This window comes from Pleurodeles waltl, chromosome 4_1, assembly GCF_031143425.1.
Source record: "Pleurodeles waltl isolate 20211129_DDA chromosome 4_1, aPleWal1.hap1.20221129, whole genome shotgun sequence".
In the NCBI taxonomy this organism is placed as follows: Eukaryota; Metazoa; Chordata; class Amphibia; order Caudata; family Salamandridae; genus Pleurodeles; species Pleurodeles waltl.
The window spans coordinates 351,299,220-351,319,345 of NC_090442.1; the positions used below are offsets into that span (position 1 = coordinate 351,299,220).

Consider the following 20,126-nt stretch of genomic DNA (forward strand, 5'->3'; position numbering starts at 1 on the left):
CTTGGTCTCTCCCAGTGCCAACAAACAGCTGACTAGGAACCCCAAAAACTACCACTCAAACAATGTGCAGGTGGTGTGTGTGGCAGGCCAATACGTCTCCCAAGTCACATCCAAGTTTCCTGGATCAGTGTATGACTCCTACATTCTGAGGAACAGCAATGTCCCACACATGCTGGCACAACTACAGATAGAGAGAGCTTGGCTCATTGGTATGTATGCGTTTGTATGTGTCTCTCTTATAGCACCTATCCACATTCTTCCCTGTGCCTGTATCTGTATTGTAACAGGTCGTACCTTTGTGCGCACAGATGACTCCGGCTATCTTAACCTTCCCTGGATGTTAACACCAGTGAGATACCCTCCCACTGAAGGGGAACTCCATTTCAATGAGGTCCATAGCAGAAAGAGGCGAGTAATAGAAATGACATTTGGCCGCCCGAAGGCCAAATTCAGGTGCCTGCACGTCTCTGGAGGTGCCGCCCTCTACAGTCTCCAAAATGTATGCCAGATCATAGTTGCCTGCTGCATGCTTCACAATCTGGCCCGGAGACGTCAGATACCCTTACTAGGTGATGAGGAGGAGGCAGCTGGACCAGTGGCTGGTGATGCAGAAATGGAAAGTGATGAGGAGGCAGATGAGGAAGGTGCAGCTCACTCCAGGACAGAGCTCACTCCAGGAAAGAGCTCATCAATCGGTACTTCCAGAAACATACAGGTATGCTGTGTGTATTTGCATGTGTACTATTTCAACATAGTTTGCTGTCAATGGTCCTCCTGATAGGTTTATCAGTGGTGGTGTACTGTGTACCTATCCCTATGTGTGTGCTGTAGGGGGTGACTGGATGCATGTAAGGTAATGTCTGTAAATGGATCATCTCTACCATGTATACTCTCTGCAGGTTGCAAGATTCACATCTCCTATGGAAATGCCTTTGTTGTGCTATGTGTCCTGCATTCTCTTGTTCTCATGTCACGTTTTGTGGCCTGTTTAGATGGGTATCTACACTGGACATGACAAGTATGAACTGCATATGTGCTCTGTGTAGTGCCATGCCTACAATCTTGATTGTAGTCTCTGTCATGTTCTTTTTGCAGGTAGTATATTTGGATGTACTTTGGTATGTGGCTGTACAGTAACTCCCTTACATCTACGCGGGGACAGCTCTGTTGTACTGTGTCTCCTGCAGGGGATGTCTTCCTCTGCAGTCCATTACACTGCCGGTTGGATTATGGCACCATACCCACATGACATTTTGCAGACCAAACATCTGTCAAATGTGATCTATATGTTTATTGTGAATAGAGTGGCAAACAGGTGATGAGTGGAGTCATGGTAGGTGGAATCCTCAGAGTAGGTGGAACAGATGTACGTAGCACAGGTCCAGTGTCCATGGGCCATTGGGAAATGGAGTAATGTTATTGAACAGTCAACAGGGTGTCTCAGTGGCACACAAGGCAGAGTAATCAGGTGAGGGTCACTTCCTGGCAGTGGGTTTTGTCTTGGCAGCGGCTGCAGCCGAATATCTGGATGGAAGTTCACGTTTGTTGGGGGGTTCCTCCGCTGCAGAGGGAGGGGTGCTTGAGGCCCATGGTTCCCCTGGCAGGGCCTCCATTCCACTAGCAGCTGCAGATGTTGATGGTTCAGATGTGATATGGCTAGTGGAAGGGGCCTGCTGGTGGTGGAGGAAGCACTTATGATGGTGGTGAGATCCCTGAGCACCCCTGCATTGGAGGCCACGGTGGCATTGCAGGCCTGATACTGCTGCATGACCTCCTGGTGGTATTCCCTCTGCAGCATATGATTTTCCCCAACATGTTAATGATCTGACCCATCCTGTCCTGGGATAGTTGATATGCTCCCAGGACTTGGGAGTTGGCTTCCTGGTCAGAGACCTCCTTTGGCTGCCTCGTCCTCTGGCCCACAGGTTCTCTCAGACGCCCCCTGCCCCCATGTGCCTGTGCCCCTGCCACAGTGCCCTCTCCCAGTTTCACCAGGACCTTCATTGGTGTGAGGGGTCGACTCAGGTCCCTGTACTATGGGGCACACAATTGATTACACAGTCCTTGGGGCACAGGTTTGGGGACGAAGGGTTGGCTGAGATGATGTCACAGGGTGTGGGATGTTTGATGTGGGCAGGGTGAGGCAGGGACTGTTAGACTGACCAGGGGTCACAGATGGGCCAGGTAGGTCATCAGTGTCCAGAGATCCAGCTGCGTTGTCCTCACTAGGGCCTTCATCCTGAGTAGGGCTGTCTGTCTCTGGTAGCCTTTCTGTGGTGGCTGTGGCAGGGGTGCCTGTGGATGGAGTGAGAGAGAGTTAAATGTTGGGGGTATGTATGGTTGTCTGTTAGTCAGATGCATACAGTGGCCTGACTAGATTTCCAGGTGCAGCACAGCTAACACTGTTTGTAGATGGTGGATAAAGACTTGTACCATGCTCCTTGGGGTTGTTGTGAGCCAGGCAGCTGGGTGGGTGAGTACTGTTCCTGCGTGATGGTTCACATGACAGGTTTGTCCTGTTAGCTGGTAGGCATTCTGGCTTGGTAAATGTGAGTTGGAATGGCTGTACATTGCAGCATGGTGTCCAATTGGGAGGGTGATGTGTGTGCAAGGCTGTTTGTCCTGTCTGTGCCTGTTGTGCATGGAATATACCTTCTTACATTCAAGGCCAGGATTAGTCAATTTCAGGGTAGTAGTCCCGGAGTAGTGGCCCTTAGGATTGGTGACAGTGGTGTGTCTGGGCTAGTATTGCATTGTGTAGTGCCATTGCATTGGTGTTACTGCCATGTAGTGGTCCTCAGTCGGAGCATCCAGTTGTTGTAGATAGTGCAATAGTCATACATGCAAGAGGTGTGATATGATTTGCATATTGCAGGTTTTGTTGTGGATGGGCTAGTGCATTGTGGGAGTTCTAGTGATTGTACTTGGCAGTGCTATCTGTGCACTTGGCAGGGAGTGTGTGGGCATTGGGGGTGGGTGGTGGTGTGGCATGCAGGAGAGGGGCAGTAGGTGACCAGGCGGGAGATGCCATGGGAGATGGGCTGACTTGGGGAGTGTTTGGGTGGTGAAGAAGCATGCTGGACAGGATGAATTAGTGGCAGGGGAGTGTTAGTTACTCATCTGAGTCCAGTCCTCCTGGTATTCCAGTCAAGCCCTCAGGATTCAGGATGTACAAGACCTTCTTTTCTCATGAGGTGAACTCTGGGGGAGGAGATGGGTCCCACCGCCAGTCTTCAGTACTGCCAGCTGGTGCCTAGACGCCATGGAATGCACCTTCCCCCGTATGTCATTTCACCTCTTCCCGATGTCCTTCCTTGTGCATGGATGGTTGCCCACTGAGTTGACCCTGTCAACTATTCTCTGCCATAGCTCCATTTTCCTGGCTATGGAGGTTTAATGTACTTGTGCTACTAAGTGTTGTGGCTCTACCCTGATGATTTCATCCACAATGACCCTCACTTCGTCAAGTGAAGCATGGGTGCTTTTGACGTGACGTTGTGGTTGTATTGGGGGGTAGGTATTGTGTGTGTATGTATGGTGCAGTGTAGGGTGCTTGCTGGTGTGGGGGTGTTTGTGAGTGCTGGTAGATTGTGGTTTTTGTGTGTAGTTGTGATGTGTCTATTGTGTTGGTGGTGCAGTTGAGAGGTGAGTGTGAAGTGTATATGTTCCACTAGTATGTAGGTGCTAGCTTAGTGATTGTAGCTGCTCTTGTCTCTCAATCAGTGTTTTTTGTCACAAAGGCTTGTGGGTTATGTGTGGATGTGTTATATAGTGCTGTGAGTGGGTATGCCTGGTGTGTGTGTGTCAGGTGGGGGGGTCTTCGAACTTTCCAATGTGGTGGTTTGTTCTGACAGGAGTGTGTTCTGTCCGCAACGGTTCGGCTGTCCATGGTTTTCTGCCATGGAAGGACTGCTGTACGTATTTGTGTATCATAATATGGTGGGCGGAAAGATGTCAGCATGGTGGTGGAACCACGTCTTTCCCGCCTGCCAGTGTCCTGGCAGTATTGGATTTGTGGCTTTTTTTTGGCGGTATTCATTGTCGGCTTTTAATACGGTGGGCAGGTTACCACCATCACTGGTGGTCTTTTTCGCGGCCACCACCGTGGTGGTCTCGCCATAAGACCGCCAAACTTGTAATGAGGGCCATAGTGTCATCTGCGATATCATACAGTATGACATGTCCCTGTTACAACATGCAAATAAAGAAAAGTACACTGTTCCAGATAGAGAGAAAAACAGTAGCGAAAGGAGGGTCCTATTTTCAGGAGCACAAACCTCACACACCCAAATGGGTGTCATGCTTCATCATTGGAATTGCTCCTCGTCAGACTGGCGCTACAATGTCTGACGGGCACCACCCCAAATGGGGGGGCTCTTTGCCGGAGTTCTTATCTGAGATGATGCCAGGACCCTAAGTGTGTGTGTAAAGTTAGGAGATCAGAAGAAAGAAATCTAAAATTGACTCACTGAACCTAGAGAAGAAGTCTATTTAATAGTCGAAATATAGGTCAGAGGCCAAGATTAAAAACCATGAGAGTGAAATAGAGTTAATGATCAATCACTCTAGGACAAAAGGGTGGGGAATTACCACGTCATCCCTTGTGAAGGTCAACATGTTTCGCGTCTCCCAGAGGCCCAAACGGGTCCAGTGACGCTTCTTCAGGACCAAAAATAGACTAGATGTATCTCCTATTAGTGAAAATGACAACATGGGCAAAGTCAGCTGCGTTCTATCATTCAGTTGGGTTGGACGCTACAGATTCTGAAAAATGGGTGGGGAATTTCCACGTCATCCCTTGTGAAGGTCAACATGTTTTGCGTCTCCCAGAGGCCCAAACGGGTCCAGTGACGCTTCTTCAGGACCAAAAATAGACTAGATGTATCTCCTATTAGTGAAAATGACAACATGGGCAAAGTCAGCTGCGTTCTATCATTCAGTTGGGTTGGACGCTACAGATTCTGAAAAATGGCCGCATCCCATGGAAACACATTAACAGAAGTGACTTATTTGCTGATTTTCATTTGTCCAGGGAACAACAGATAATGGCTAATAAGGAAGGGAGTTAGACCATGCTCAACATAGAAAAGTTAAAAAAGCTGCCTTTCGCCATAGCAGAAACACCATCAACAGTATGGCTCATACATGGCGTTATAAATCTGCCAATTTCCACCTTTCATTTCACAAAATGTTTGAAACATTTAGCTGTGGTTAGATAAGAATGGCTAGGAGATAGCTATATCAAAGAAGAGTGGAAGTTGCCTTTCGAGTTCAAATGTCTGAACGGCGAAACAGAGGTTTTTCTGAGTGACAGCGAATGTGAGACTACTGTTAGTTATATAATGATCTGCAAACAGGTGTCACTTCATGGCTTTTGCATTGCGGGGGTCATGAACTTGGTGTACATTCTGAAGGGTACTCCCATCCCTTTGATTCGTCTATCATTTCATATACTTTCAATTGGAAGTTTTGTGGCCCTGAAAAATGAGAGCTGCTGCAGAATGAGAACAGGAATTGCCTACGCAATTTCACTTTCTCAAATTGTAACTTGTTGTAAACAGGTTCTATCCCCCCCACCCAGATATAAGAGTTGCAGAAATGTGGCCTCATATTGATACTATTAATGTAAATTATGACAAGCTGAGCAGACTAAAGGTGTGCCTGTTCCAAAAACAAGTGGTGTTGACATCGGCCCGAGAAACGTATGCTCTCCAGATAGCGAGATCATCAGCTGAGATACAAACCCCTATTAAATACCAACTTCCCCAAGCGCTTTGGAGAGCTGGTCTCCAGAATATTCAACTCCTCAAGCACTACGGTGATTGTACATTTCTTTAAGGTTGTTGGGTCTGGATTTGTTTCCATTTTCCAGACTGTCTTTGGAGTCATTCCATCTGCCATCCATTCACTCTTTTCAAGTGTGTTTGGTGGCTTTCCTGTTACTTTGGAACTGATTGGTGGGATAATGCTACTTCTATTCCTAATATGCAGTGTTTGTGCCTTCTCAGCTAAGTGGACTGATAAAGCTACTACTGCCAGCCCAGCTGTGCTGTGATTGCATGGTACATTTCTTTGGTACTCTGTTGCTGGAGGAATTGGAGCATGATTGGTCACTGTCATTCTGACCAGTCCTGCGGTGCGTGAAGTCTCTCTTTCATTACACTTGGTGCCTCTTCGAGTGTCTACCATTAGTTTGTCTTGCTGTTCTGCCAGTGCCTCCTGTGAACAAGGAACTGCTGATGTTCCTGATGAGGGTTCATTCACAGTCGTCCCCCATCAGACTGAGGCTGATGTGAGAGGTCACTTGTGAGCCACCTCTTGTGAACTATTTGGCTCCACTAGGCACTATGGATGATGCTGCCTTCTGCGTGCTTCTGCTCTGTGGATCCGTCTGCCAATCCTGTCATCGATCTGATGATGTGGAGTCATTCCTGGATGTGCTTCCATTCAATAACTTTGAAGACGTTCTTCAAGATCACGACTACTGTTAAATAATTTGACCATTGGCCTTACTCAAAGTTTGAAAATGTTATGCCAAATTGCCTTATTAATTAGATTTGCATTTGACCTGTTTTGCCGTCATGGTCAACATGTTATCTCTTTGTATGATTTTAGCTTGGTTTTAATTAGTTTTAGCCTGTTTGTAGCTAAGAGCATTTTAGCCTTGACTCATGCACCTTCTATAGGCATTAGCATCCCTGTTCCGGTCATGGGGAGGGTGTAGTGAATCCAGTTTTGCTTTTATTGGGACTTAGGAGGTTAGCTTAGCCTTTTGGGTTGCAGGCCTGTGCTCCTGTCACCTAGTGACTTTTCAATCAATGAATCAGGGTTTATAAAGCGCAGCTACTCACCCGTTAGGGTCTCAAGGCTCTAGGGGTCGGGGTGTAGCGTGTACCGGAAATGGATTAAAAAGCCAAGTCTTCAGTTCCTTTGTGAAGCTGGGGAGGGAGGTGGTTTGCCTAATGGGTAGGGCCCTCCAGGTGGTGGTGGCGTGGTAGGAGAAGGAGCGTCGTCCTGTTCTGGTTTTCTTGATGCAGGGTACTTCTGCGAGAGAGAGCTGGGCTGAGCGTAGGTTCCTGTGGGGTACGTTGAAGTTGAGTCACTGGTTAAGGTAGGCAGGTCCGGTGGTGTGGAGGGCTTTGTGTGCATAGGTGAGGATTTTGAAAGTGATTCTTTTCTCGATGGGGAGCCAGTGCAGTGTGAGTAGGTGTTGTGAGATGTGGCAGTGTTGGGGTAGATCGAGCATCAATCTGGCGGCGTTCTGGATGTTTTGCAATTTACGGATGAGTTTTTAGTTGATTTCGGCCTAGAGTGCATTGCCATAGTCCAGTCTGCTGGACTTAACCTACTTAGCTTGTTCTGTCTTAGTCCACTTATTTTATTATTTCTTTTAACATGGCTGCTATTGTTTATAGTTAGAGAAATGTTTTGATTTGCATTATCAGTGCCTTTCTGTGAAGGTGTCCCTATTCAAGTCATAATCAAGTGATACACGTAGGTTTAGACGTCATGTCCCTTTCTCACTTACGTGTGACAGGAAAAAAATGTACATGGTTTGGGGATTGTTTGCATAATTGCCACCACAAGTCTGCCTCCTTATCAATTGTTTGGGATAGTACCTGCGTCAAGGATCCTACAAGATCTGTATAAATACATCTCACACAGACAAGGTTATCAGAGGCATTCCTTCCAGATGCCATCTATGCTGCACATCACCTTGCTGCACAACTCTGCCTTCGTGTCACCACGGAGTATGAACTAGAGACCTCATTCCAAGGTAACAAGGGTTGGGGGGCGTTTCTCATGAACATGGTACTGACAGATTAGGTTTATCATGCTGTTGGACCTAGCCCTTTTTACAGGGTTATCCCCAAACCTTTTGCCTCCTTCCTCCTATTTTTTTCTGATCTGTCTTTGTTGGCTTTCGAACTCTAGCACTGGTTATCAGTGGTAAAGTGCCCAAAGTGCATATGCTCTGTCTTATTTGATTTACTGGTAAGTCCCTAGGGAAGTGCACTATGGGTGCCCAGGACCTATATTTCAAATGTTACTAGTGGGCCTGTGGCACTGATTGGTGCCACCCACATCAGTAGCCTTATAAACATCTGTTAGTTCTGCCACTGCAGTTTCTGTGTGTGCAATCTTGTACAGCCAATTCGACCTGGCAAGTGTACCCACTTGCCAGGCCCAAACTTTCAGTTTTACTACATGTACGGCATCCCTAAGCTAGACTCTACATAGCCCCATGGGCAGGGTGCAGTGTATTTAAAAAAGGTAGGACATGTACTGTGTGTTTTACATGTCCTGATAGTGAAATACTGCCAAATTCGGGTTTCAGTATTGCAAGGCCTATCTCTCCAATAGGTTAACATGAGGACTGCCTTTAAATATCTTTTAAGTCCAGTTTCCGATTTGGAGCAGATAGAGATGTGGAGTTTGGGGTCTCTAAACTCACAATTTAAAAATATATCTCTTGGTAAAGTTGTTTTTCAGATTGTCAGTTTGAAAGTGCTACTTTTAGAAAGTGGGCATTTTCATGCTTAACCATTCTGTGCCTCTGCCTGACTGTGGAATAGGGATGATTGAGCTGTTTGTAAAGGGAGGTGTAGCCTGCACATCCTGGTGAGTCTCCTGGGTGAGAGTGGGGAGGAAGGAGCTGATACACCTGAAAGGTCTGTACCTGTCCTCACACAATGCAGCCTTCAACCCCCTGGTGTGTGTCTGGGGTCAGGCCTGGGCAAGGCAGGATCCTGTAAACAACAGAGACTTTTCTTTGAAGTTTGCCTACTTAAAAGGTAGAAAATGGGTATAAGTAGTTGACCCAAAACCCCAGACTTTAGATTTCTTGTGGACTCAAGAGGAACCTCTGCCAAGGAGAAGAGCTGGAGTAGGAGTACTGCTCTTTGCCTGTGTCTGTGCTTTGCTGAGTTGGCCTACAGTTGCTGCTTCTGCCTTAAAGAGGACAAAGACTGGGCTTAGTGGTATATTCCTGCTTGTGAAGTGTCTCCAAGGGCTTGGATTGAGCTTGCCTCCTGTTGTGAAGTCTCAGGTCCATCAAAGACTTCCTCTGCCAGCACCTGGACTCTCTGCTAAGACTCCCACCCTGCCAAGTGGTGCCCACTCTATTCCCTGGGCCCTTGAAAGGTGAAGCTGGTGGAACCAGGACCAAAATCCATGCACAAGAGCCTTGCAGGGAAAGATTTGATGCACCACATGCATCGCAGCTATAAAAACGATACACCACCTTTATCACAGCTGAGAAATTGACACACCACCTGCATCGTGGCTGGGAAATTGACACGTCACCTGCATCGCACCTGGAGAAATGACACAGCACCCGCTTTCGGCTGCTGAAATTGAGGCAGGCCCAATCCAGCACGGTTCCTCATCACTGTGTGGCTGGATTTTGCACGCATCATTGCTGGGCATCAAAATCAACGTGAATCTGCCCGGACCCGAGGTGCCTGCCTGTAAATCGAGGCATCACTCTCTTGGGGGAGAGAAAAATGATGCATTGTCTACCCAACCAGAGAACAATGAAGCATGGCCTCACTTGCGAGTAAGGAATCAACGCATTACTGACTTTTCCGATGCACGCTCACCCGTGCTGTTTTATTTTTGACGCATACCAGGTACTTTGTTTAACATCAACAAGTCCATTGTTTTCTATGGAAATAGACTCTTTATTTAAAAAATTCATAACTTGCTGTCATCCCTAAACCAGCAGTTTCGCCTAGGAGCGAGAGTCCAACTACCACAGTCTATTTCCAAGGCTAAAGCAATTCCCCAGCAGAGCTTCTCTCTGGAACAACTCAGCTTACCACCAACACTTCATCACAGAGAAACAATTTCAATACTGGAAGGAGTCTGAATGGCTTGGTAATAAAGACACAATTACAATTTTTAGGTTTGCTACTTCAAACACACCTGACAGATAGTTCTTTCTATTACTATGATGACTGGCATAAAATCCAATCAAATCCCCCGTCACTCTTTTAAGAAAGGCCATCTTGAATTCCTAATGCCACTTCCATTTCAACTCCTCCATTTATATACATAATTTATTATTCAGGTTAAGAGTTTATGCCTCGCCACCAACGGCGACAGTCTTAGATGCTGTGAAGTATAAAACATGAAATCCCTTGTCCGATAAGAAGTGAAGCAACTCCATTATTTCCAAAATCTGTGAACAACTGCAGTGTATCTGAGTGGCTTCCTAGAGCATCTGTAAGTCCTGCATGAGGGACAAAAAAAGTACAGGCCGTATTGGTCTCTGCTTACAGAGCCTGCCAGATTCATTGTTGCGTATGACTTTATTAAAACTAACTCTTGTCCAATAGAGAGGGCCAATGAAGATTGAATATTGAGGTTCAGAATAAAGGAGTCTGCCTCAAAGTTTCACATTAGATACTGCAGGAGCCTACTTACATTTTTGTTCTTGATGAACTCTCTTATTATGATGACCCACGCCACTTTACAAATATGGAGAGATTCTGCTGACGCAGGTCCTTTACGAACTGCTTATTTGGGAGCATGTTTTCATGCAGGCCAGCCAATTGTTACTGCTGCACATATAATCCTGCTCCCATTTTTAAGATCTGAAGACAAATCATGGTTCACTAGTCTAGGGTGGTTTTGTGAACTTTGTTGCTACTTTTGTCATTTTGTCGAATCAAAAGCCGACCGCTCAGCCTTTTTGAATACTGCTCTTTATACAATGTGGTCCTTCATGCACAGACTGCTGACAATGGCATGTCTTGTCTGTGTTTCCATCATGTCACTTTGCATAAAGGACTGTTTCTAATCTTACCACCAGCAGAGTTTTTCTGTGGTCAGCTTCTATTATTGTGAAATGCACATGGCCAACAGACCGACCTCATGCGACTAGCTTATACCAGTCATAAATGTCTTTTACAATTCCAATCTGTTAGAAATCCAAATGGCATTTCCAAGAAGGGTGGTGTCACAATGGGAAATGGTCTATGATCCGAACTGCTTCCATTTCCACGGCCCAGATTCGTTTTTATGTTCATTGTGTTGGTTCACCCATCCGTACTACTTGACCGCACTTATTTTGTATTATTCCCTGCCCATTTCCCAAGCAGTGTTTCATCCTACAGTGAACTGAAGGCAGGGAATAATTCAGTGGTGCACAGAAATCTTAGGCGATGCTCCATATCCCTTCAGATTAAAGTATTTATTATCTGACGATTTGAAAATTTTAATTCAATCAAATTTGGTTGGTGAACAAATTTGTTGGGAAAATTATTAGAGCTACAGCAAAACAATATTAAGTTGTGTTCGAAATTTTAGATTCACTGACTATTTTCTGCTGCAAGAACCCATTTACAATGAAATACTTTACATTGTATTAATCTAAATATATGGTTTTCTACATTACATTCTACTTTTTTTTTTATAGAGACATCATCTGCGTATTCCAAGCTAAATAATATTCATTATATTCTTTCTATTAAGTTTGTCATTTTCGGGAATCTCTTACTATAGATTTCATGATTATGTTTTTTCAGCTTATAATGAGCTTGTTTTTCTTTACAGCTGGCTGCCTAGTAAGGCACTGCATTAGGGAAATCCTCCATCACACAAACCGATATCCACCTCAGGAAGATTATTTTCTAGGTTGGTGTGGTTCTGATGAATTTTTACAAAAGTAAGTACTGCATTTTACTCCTTTCAAGTGTTTAATTTAGTTATCACCAAATTTATTAATTTTACCCTCTGTGTTGATGTGTTAATTTACTGGAATTGTTGGGATACATTGTAATATATTTACTGAAAATAGTTGAGCTGATACAAACATATTCTGTCCCTTTTGACAAAATTAGCATACATTTACTACAGTTTAAAAGGAGTTAATTTAGTTCCAGTGTGAAGGAAAGAGACCTCATTAGATGGGTAGCCCACAGCATTTTCATATATCACTAATTTTGATATGGTTTTCTGTGACCCTACAAGCTTGATCTCTGGTAAACCTTAGTGAACTGCAACCATACTGTTTTTTAGTGTTATTTTAAAGTGAGATTCTAAATAAAGTGGTGTCTCCACCTTGCTTTTTTTTAAGTCAATGTTTTTGCATTTTAACAAATACTATTACATTAAATATAATTTGCTAAGAGCATCCAAACACTCCATGTAGAATTATAGAAAATGTGATAGATGTACAAAATCTACAGAAAGCTTTGCACATGATTCCAATTGTATCTGTAAGTAAGTGAAAATATTAATATATTTCATGAAGTGAATCATGTCGCTATCATATAGGCCCATTAGCTCATTACTGTAAGATCATGCAGCCATTGCTCAAGGAGAAGAAGCTGAATCATATTATACCACAATATACCCTATTTAAGCAAGAGGCAAGCATATGCTTTTTCGATTTGTTACAGAAGAGATTTGGCAATCATCCCTTTAATGAAAATTGACAGTCAAATTCAACAATATTGTTAGAGGTGCTTCATATCTTGTATCAAAATATCTGGCTTGGGTGACAATCTCAGTGATTGTGAGTATAACACAACACAAGTGCTTCATCTGTTTTCATTTTATGAATTTATCTAAGGTTGTATATAATACACCTGATGTAAGATAACCCTAACAAGTTGTAGATACCTCGTTCGATCCAAGAGTGTTATAGTGGGCATGTTGGACCATAAATGTTCTCATAATCATCCTGATTGTGTATTCACTCAACTAGTTTAGATTTGGGCTCTACCTTGGAAAATGTAGTCTACTTTTGTTTTGCACCATTATAAAAAATATAACATATTTTAGAGACATATCTCTGCATGGAAGTTAAGTTGCTCAAGAGATTTAAATGTACCTCTAACACATATATTGCAGATGTTGTTGATATTTGACACATGGAATGATCTCCTGGTAGCCCAGTTTTCCAAATAGAGATGCAAGTGCAGTAATACATCGACTTGTATGTTACAAGCCACAGATGAAACCATCACCCTTTTCACCATGTATGACCTATTATGTACCCAGAACAGCACTATTTTGAGAAGAAACCGGGATGTTTTTGAGTCTGGTGCAGAACCCATATGAAAACTGAGATGAGCCTTTAAATGATCTACTATCTTGAGAAATTGCTTGCTCCATACATGTGCTGTGCATAAGAAATACTTCAGTCAACTTAATGGGATTTACCTCCTCCGAGTGGACATTATTCCTAGGCAACTGTAATATGGGCCATTTTACCAACTTAAGCCACCATGTGGAATAGCTAAATGTGGCACTAGTGCAACCTTACTAACCTTAACACAACAGTAGCATACTGACTGGAATGCATATGCCACAGAAGTAAGGATGGGTGCAACCCACGTAAATTGCTGTAGTGTAATTACAAAAAATTAAACCAAAATTACGTGAAATTGTGAGATGACGTGAACAGCGTAACTCATGCTATCTCTTAGCACAAAATGCACCCTCAAATCCAGAAAGGACCCAAAGATGCATTTTGTGCTAAGAAAATAGCACTAACTGCAACAGACCACGAACAGCAGCGGACACTCACACTCGCTAAGTTCATTGCCCCCATGGTACTGTAGTAAGATTTTTATTTCGTTTGTGCCAAACTACTAATTACACGAATGGACTTAACTGCATAATGTTTGGTGATTTCTTGTCAAAAGAGTATCACAAAATTACAGAAATTACTCTTGAATTATCGACATTTCGTCCAGTTTCTTCTCTGGAGCAAGGACCAAGCACAGACTGTTTCCTCCTGATTAGTGTCAGTCCATTGCCTGCACTGTAATTGTGGTACTATTTATTTTTTACTGTGTTGCTATCCTTTTGAACCAACTGTTTCTCCAATTTTTATAGCATTTTGAAAAGCTAATTATTTTCATCAGTGTTGCCCAATAATAGAATTTTTGTTCCAGTAAGGCCCAGCTTCCTTTCACTAATGATCTATGTAGCTTTCTTCCAGGCTAAACATTTTGCCTTAGGATATATAAATGCAAACTCTGCTGAGTTACTGGATGTGTGCGAGGAGTAAAATTGTTCGCAATAGCATAGATGTTCAGCCTTATGCTTGCATTACCTGAGACATTTTCACCTGTGGGGAAATACAGCATACTGATGTAGCCACTAAGGTGATTGGGGCAAAGTAGCCTTGCTAGAGTACTGCCAGGTTGTTCTCATACTCTTTACCATCTGGCAATGGTGCGTTTTCCCAGATAGTCTATTTCCCTTTCGGTCAGCTCCCAGAATTCGGACATTGAGACCGAGCATCTGTGCAGTTAAGGGAAACCGTGGGTTGAGAGTCTTTGCATCAATGTCTTGCAGCTCGAACTCGATTTGAGGGAGTTTGGAGCGTATGTCCTGCAATATGCCTGCAAGCTTGGAGATTTATACACTGCAAATAGCCTCCCAAAGGGTGGCCTGTATCGAGACAGAACCAGTGTTGAGGATAAAGTACTCAACAATGGAATTGTGTAACTCAGAGTGAAACACTGCATCATGTAGGGCCTCACCTGGAAATTGCCAGCTGCACTCCAGACTGCCTCCATATGGTATCTTCAGTACCAGGCTGCTCAGGCAGTGTTCTGACAATGTACATGTAGATGTGCCATGCCTGTAGTCTACTGCATGGCATCTGCAGAGAGGAGCCAATAATAGAGCCTGGTCTCATGCCATAGGGTGCAGAGTAAAAAGTATCATCAGAGGTAGAAGAGTGATGCTTTCGCCAGATGCGTTGAAAGTTATAGGTGTCAGTAATGTCATGAAGGAACCTCAGGGCAAGTGGTTTGCTGTTTACCTTTGTGCTGGTGAAGTCTACTGAATGGTTCTGTTCCATGTTGAGGTCCCCACCCATGAGGATTAGATTTGCCTTGACCTGGCCCATGAATGCGTAGATGCCTTGGCAAACCTAGGGTGCATCTATATTTGGAACATAAATATTGATCAACAGGGTGTGTTTGTCAGCCAGAACACCAGCTAATAAGATGTATTGGCCCTCAAGGTCTAGGAAACTGGTTGTGAGTGAGAAAAGGGTATACCCCTCTCGAAGATTGTTTTCATAAGCCTTTACAGTGTCTATAGGAAGAAAAAGTCAAAAATAATGCCAAGCTGTTTCCATCTCTTTTGATTGGGGATGTAAATGCATGCTATTCAACAAAGGCACTTTTGAAAGTAAGCTAAGCAAAATGCTGCATGTAATAACATATGACAAAGGTATGTTTTGGTATGTCACCTCCTCCATAGCAGATCAAGGTAAGTGAGTACAAACATATCAATCCTTTGGATCTACAGCTTGGATGTATACATGAACTAATCTAGAACAAATATTAGTTGAATAGTCTGCTTTCATGTAATACAAATGAGGTTTTCAAGTTTTCCTCATCAATGTCTTATGCAAAAGTCATGTTAGTGAATGAAAATACATATTTCTTCTTCTCTGGTGTAAAATGTATCAGTAATAATAATGCTGTGGCTATTAACACTATTATAGAAATGTAACTATCATAATATTCTTGCACCTAGCTCTGCTTATGGAACACGTTTACCTAAAGTCAGATCTAGTCAAAAGCGGAGAATGTAGCAGCAAAAATGGTTGTAAGTTTGTTTTCAAAGTTAGTTATTTCAAACAGCTTCATTTTTTTTCCTTTTCATTTAGTTCAATTAGCTCTTTCAGCTTTATTTACAGCAATCTTCGTATTGTCTTTCTTAACCCTACCCCGGCCTCTTCTAAAAGGTTATTCCTACTCTTCTACTGCAACCTCGGGCCCTGGCAAATCTCCTTATTTCTTTTTGTTTGATAACTTATCAGCTCCTAGTTCAGTCTATAGTTCATTGAATTTAATTTTCAAACAGGTTTATATCTTTCAAGATCTTTTTCAGCAGCTTTTCCAATTTCAGATTCAAGACTCAAGGTGCTTCAGGCAGCTCTTTACATGAATCAAGCAATTGTCATGTTGGAACAATGAGCACTTAGTTCACATAATAAGTCTAGTCAGCTGCAGAATACCTCTGACAAAGTATTATTGCTCTCCTGTGCAAATGTTGATCTTATTCTGTGTCTCTTAAAGCACTTGAGAGTTTCCTCAATAGTTGTTGGCAGTATACGTTGAGCTGATGCACTCGGTCTTAATTTCTTTTACCCAAGGGCCGTTGACCAAACAGCAATCACATAACTCTTCTTGAACCAGTACTTGTCCCATCTCCTGGATCTTCTTGTTGCTCTGATGCTGCTTCAACTGTCATTGCAGATTGAGCTCTTGTTTTGATTGCTTGACCAACAAAGGGTTCAATGCTGCTGTGTCAGATATCAGGAAACTGGATCGTTTCACCTGTCTGCAGTTATTCACCCCTTTCTTAATAGCAGTATTGGTGACTAGAATCACCTGGTAGGGCCTTTTCCACCTCAGCTCCAGACAGGACTTTCTCAAATGCTTCTTAATTATCACCCAGTCTCTGGAGCTGATATCATGATACTGATCGGGATTTGATTTGCAGTGACAGCACCACCCTGCTGAGAAATGCACCACATCAGCCAATTCTTTCCAGTAATCGAGTATCATGTCATCTGTAATAATTACAAGTGCAGTCATAGGTATAGCAGGCAGTCCCATTGCACGCCCTTTCAGTATTCCAGAAGGGGATAATCCAGTCTTCCTGTCCGACATACTTCGAAGTCTCATCACCACCAAAGACAATAGCTACAATGTAGTTTCTGCTCTCTTGTAATGTTGCACACAACATCCTAAGGACCTCATTGCTGAAGTGAGTTCCTCAATCTTACTTGAGAGAAACCGTCATTTCATGCCTGGGTAATAACTAACACAGTAGCCGGCATTCCATACCTTGCTACAGTGAGGCTGTATTTTCTCATCATTGAGTAGGCTTCCATCCATTTGTAGAAAATGCACACTATAACCAGAACATATCTCAACCCATTACAAACAGGCATCACAATAAAGTCCATCTGCATCATGTTGAAGGGACCACTTGATCTTCCTACATCATTCAGTGTAACTAGTGTTCTTTTCCCCACATTCATCAATCATTCAACCAATTAATCAATCAGAATTGTGGAATGCTACTTGCTACCCGTATGGGTATCCAGGCACTAGGAGAATCCTGTTGATTAGCTAAGTACCTAAGTCCTGAGGGACTTTCAGAACTCTGTAAGAGATGGGGAGGTCCTTAGATGAAAGGGTAGCTTGTTCCATGTGTTTGCTGCTAGGAAGGAGAATGAGGGACCTCTGCTCGTCCGGTGAGGGAGATGTGGAGTAGAAGTGTCTGGTGGACTGACACAAGTTCAGGCAGTGGTTCAAGTAGGCTGGTCTGCAGTTATGTAGATCCTTGTATGCATTGGTAAGTAGCTTGAACTGGCATATTTTGTGTACAGGGAGTCAGTGGAGTTCTCTAATGTAAGGGGTGATGTGGGTTCTTGGGCGATCCAGGACAAGTCTGGCTGCAACCTTCTGTATGGCATGTGTTAGAAATGTGGTCTCTGGTTGGCAGTCAGTTTGTACTCTGTACAAGCAGGGACTATCATTCTAGTCCGGGTAAAGCAGAAACACGCCCGGTTAACCCCCGCTCACCCCTTGGTAGCTTGGCACGAGTAGAAAGGCTTAATCCCAGAAGCAATGTGTACCAACACACACAGTAACAAAGTGAAAACACTACAAAATTGACACCACACCAGTTTAGAAACATAGGTAAAATGTATCTAAATCAAACAAGACCACAATGACAAAAATCCAACATACACAAGTCAAAATATGAATTAAAAAAGAATAAGAGTTTCAATCCATAGAAAACAGTGAGAACACTGTTTTTACACAAAAGTACCTAGTTTGCGTCAAAAATAAAGCCACATGGGGTGAGCATGCATCGGTAAAGTGAACAAATGAAATCAGCAGTTTTGTCCCTCTCCAGGGCATATAAACCTACATGTCCTACCATATACTAGGGACTTACAGGTAGGCTGTCATGCCAATTATACATTGCCTATACCTTTTACCAGAGCTCTGGCCCTGGGTTTGGTTAGCAGAGCCCAGGGCACAGTCAGAGTCCGTAACTACTAGTATCAGTCATAAAGTGGGGCTTATCAAGGCAAAATGATGACTTTATCACCCCCCTCTCAGAATAAAGGTGATAGGTCACTAAACTGCACCCTGGTAGTCCTCATCAGCTAAGTGGAAAAACCTGGAAAGTTCATCTGCATTGGCATGGGCAGTCCCAGGTCTGTGTTCCACTGTAAAGCCCATCCCCTGTAGGGAAATGGACCACAATAACAATTTAGGATTCCCCTCATTGATCTGCATGAGCCATCTGAAAGGTCTGTGGTCAGTTTGAACACAAAAAGGAGTACCAAACAGGTATGGTCTCAGTTTCTTCAGGGACTAGCCCACAGCAAAGGCTTCCCTCTCAAGGGCACTCCAACTTTGCTCTCTGGGGAGTAGACGCCTCCTAATGAAGGCAACTGGCTGATTTAGGCCCTCCTCATTTACTTGTGCCAGCACTGTCCAAATCCCATGCTCTGAAGCGTCTGTCTGAACAACAAACTCCTTTGTGTAGTCAGGGGTCAGTAACACTGGTGCTGAACACATAGCCTTCTTCAGAGTGTCAAAGACCTTCTGACACTCTGGAGTCCAAATTACATTCTTGGGCTGCTTCTTTGTGGTGACTTCTGTTGGGCGACCCACAATGATCCCATATTTTTTTTACAAATCTTATGTAATACCCTTTCAGGCCAAGGAAGGCCCTTACTGGTTCTAAGTTTTAGGAGCCTCCCAATGCAGAATGGTCTAAATTCTGGGTTGGAGAGGCTATGCATTGCGTACACCTAGAAGGTCACCCAAGTACCACCACTGAACTCTGCCTAATTAGACATTTGCTGGCCTTAATAGTCATGTCTGTCTGTTGCAGGGCCAGAAGCACTTTCTTCAGGTGGGTCACCAGGTGTAACTGTACATAGCTATATCATCCAGTATGCTGCACTGAACTGTTCCAGCCCAGATAGGACCCTGTTCCCCAACCGCTGAAAGGTGTCAGGGGCATTTTGTAAACCAAAGGGCACCACTTTAAATTGTTAATGCCCCTCTGGTGTGGCGAGTGCTGACCTCTCCTTTGCTCTTTCACTGAGGGCAATCTGCCAGTAGCCTGAGGTCAAGTCAAATGTACTCGGGTACTTTGTAGCCCCTAACCTGTCAATGAGCCCATCAGCTCAAGGAATAGGGTGAGCATCAGTCTTAGTGACTGCATTCAATTCTCTGTAGTCCAAACAGATCCCTAACTCCCTCTTTCCCCTTGGGAATTAGGTGTGGGTATCAGTACCACTGGACTGGCCCACGGACTGTCAGAGGGCTCAATTACCCCTAGTTCCAGCATCTTAGCTACCTCATCTTTGGTGCTGGATCTGATCTGGTAAGACAACCTGTACAACTTGTTTTTGACAAGTAGGCTGTCACCAGTTTAAATGTCATGTACACAACTGTTGGTGATACTTGGGCTCAAGGGGAACGAACCAGCAAACTGCCCCAGCACCTTTTGCAGTCCCTGTGCTGCTGGTCTGTTGACTTAGGAGAGAATGCAAGTCCCTTCAAAGGGAATCCTTCTTGCACATTGTTGACCAGCATTGTCAAGTCTGCCCCGTCTTGGTGGGGTTTAAACCTATTGACATGCAGGATCCTGTGAGGGTTCCTGAGGGTGCTGAAGTTCACCCTTCTTCTCTAGTATTGGATAGGACCCTGTCTACCTGTCCTGGAGGGTCCTAGGAGCCACGGGCTCCAACACCCACTCCAATTGTTCTGATTTGTATTCAGACATAGTAGTCTTCTGGTCATACCGGAGCTTCATGAGCTCTTGGCTGGCCTCCAGGTTTCTGCTTGCTTTGTACAAGTACTCGGTCATGCAAGATATCAGGCCTAGTACATAGTTCAGCACATTGTCCTTGGCTTCCTTGAGAGGCTTTTTCCAAAACTTTCACCAGGTACAATAGCCCTTTTGCAGGGTACCCAAACAACATTTCAAAGGGGATTAAGCCAACCCCTTTTTGTGGGACCTCGCTGTATGCAAACAGTAGGCATGGGAGGAGAGTTTGTCAGATAAACCCCAATCATGCCCTCCAGGGTCTTAGTGCACCTTTC

At 44.0% G+C, this 20,126-nt stretch overlaps 1 protein-coding gene across 2 annotated transcripts in view; it reads left to right on the forward strand.

Annotated features, from left to right (window-relative positions):
- Positions 1-20,126, forward strand: part of PIK3C2G (phosphatidylinositol-4-phosphate 3-kinase catalytic subunit type 2 gamma) — a 2,001,768-nt gene that overhangs the window by 188,678 nt on the left and 1,792,964 nt on the right. For both annotated transcript variants that reach the window (XM_069228485.1, XM_069228486.1), the window contains exon 5: positions 11,560-11,671. In XM_069228485.1, coding sequence (XP_069084586.1) covers positions 11,560-11,671 — 112 coding nt within the window. The remainder of the gene's footprint in view (positions 1-11,559; positions 11,672-20,126) is intronic.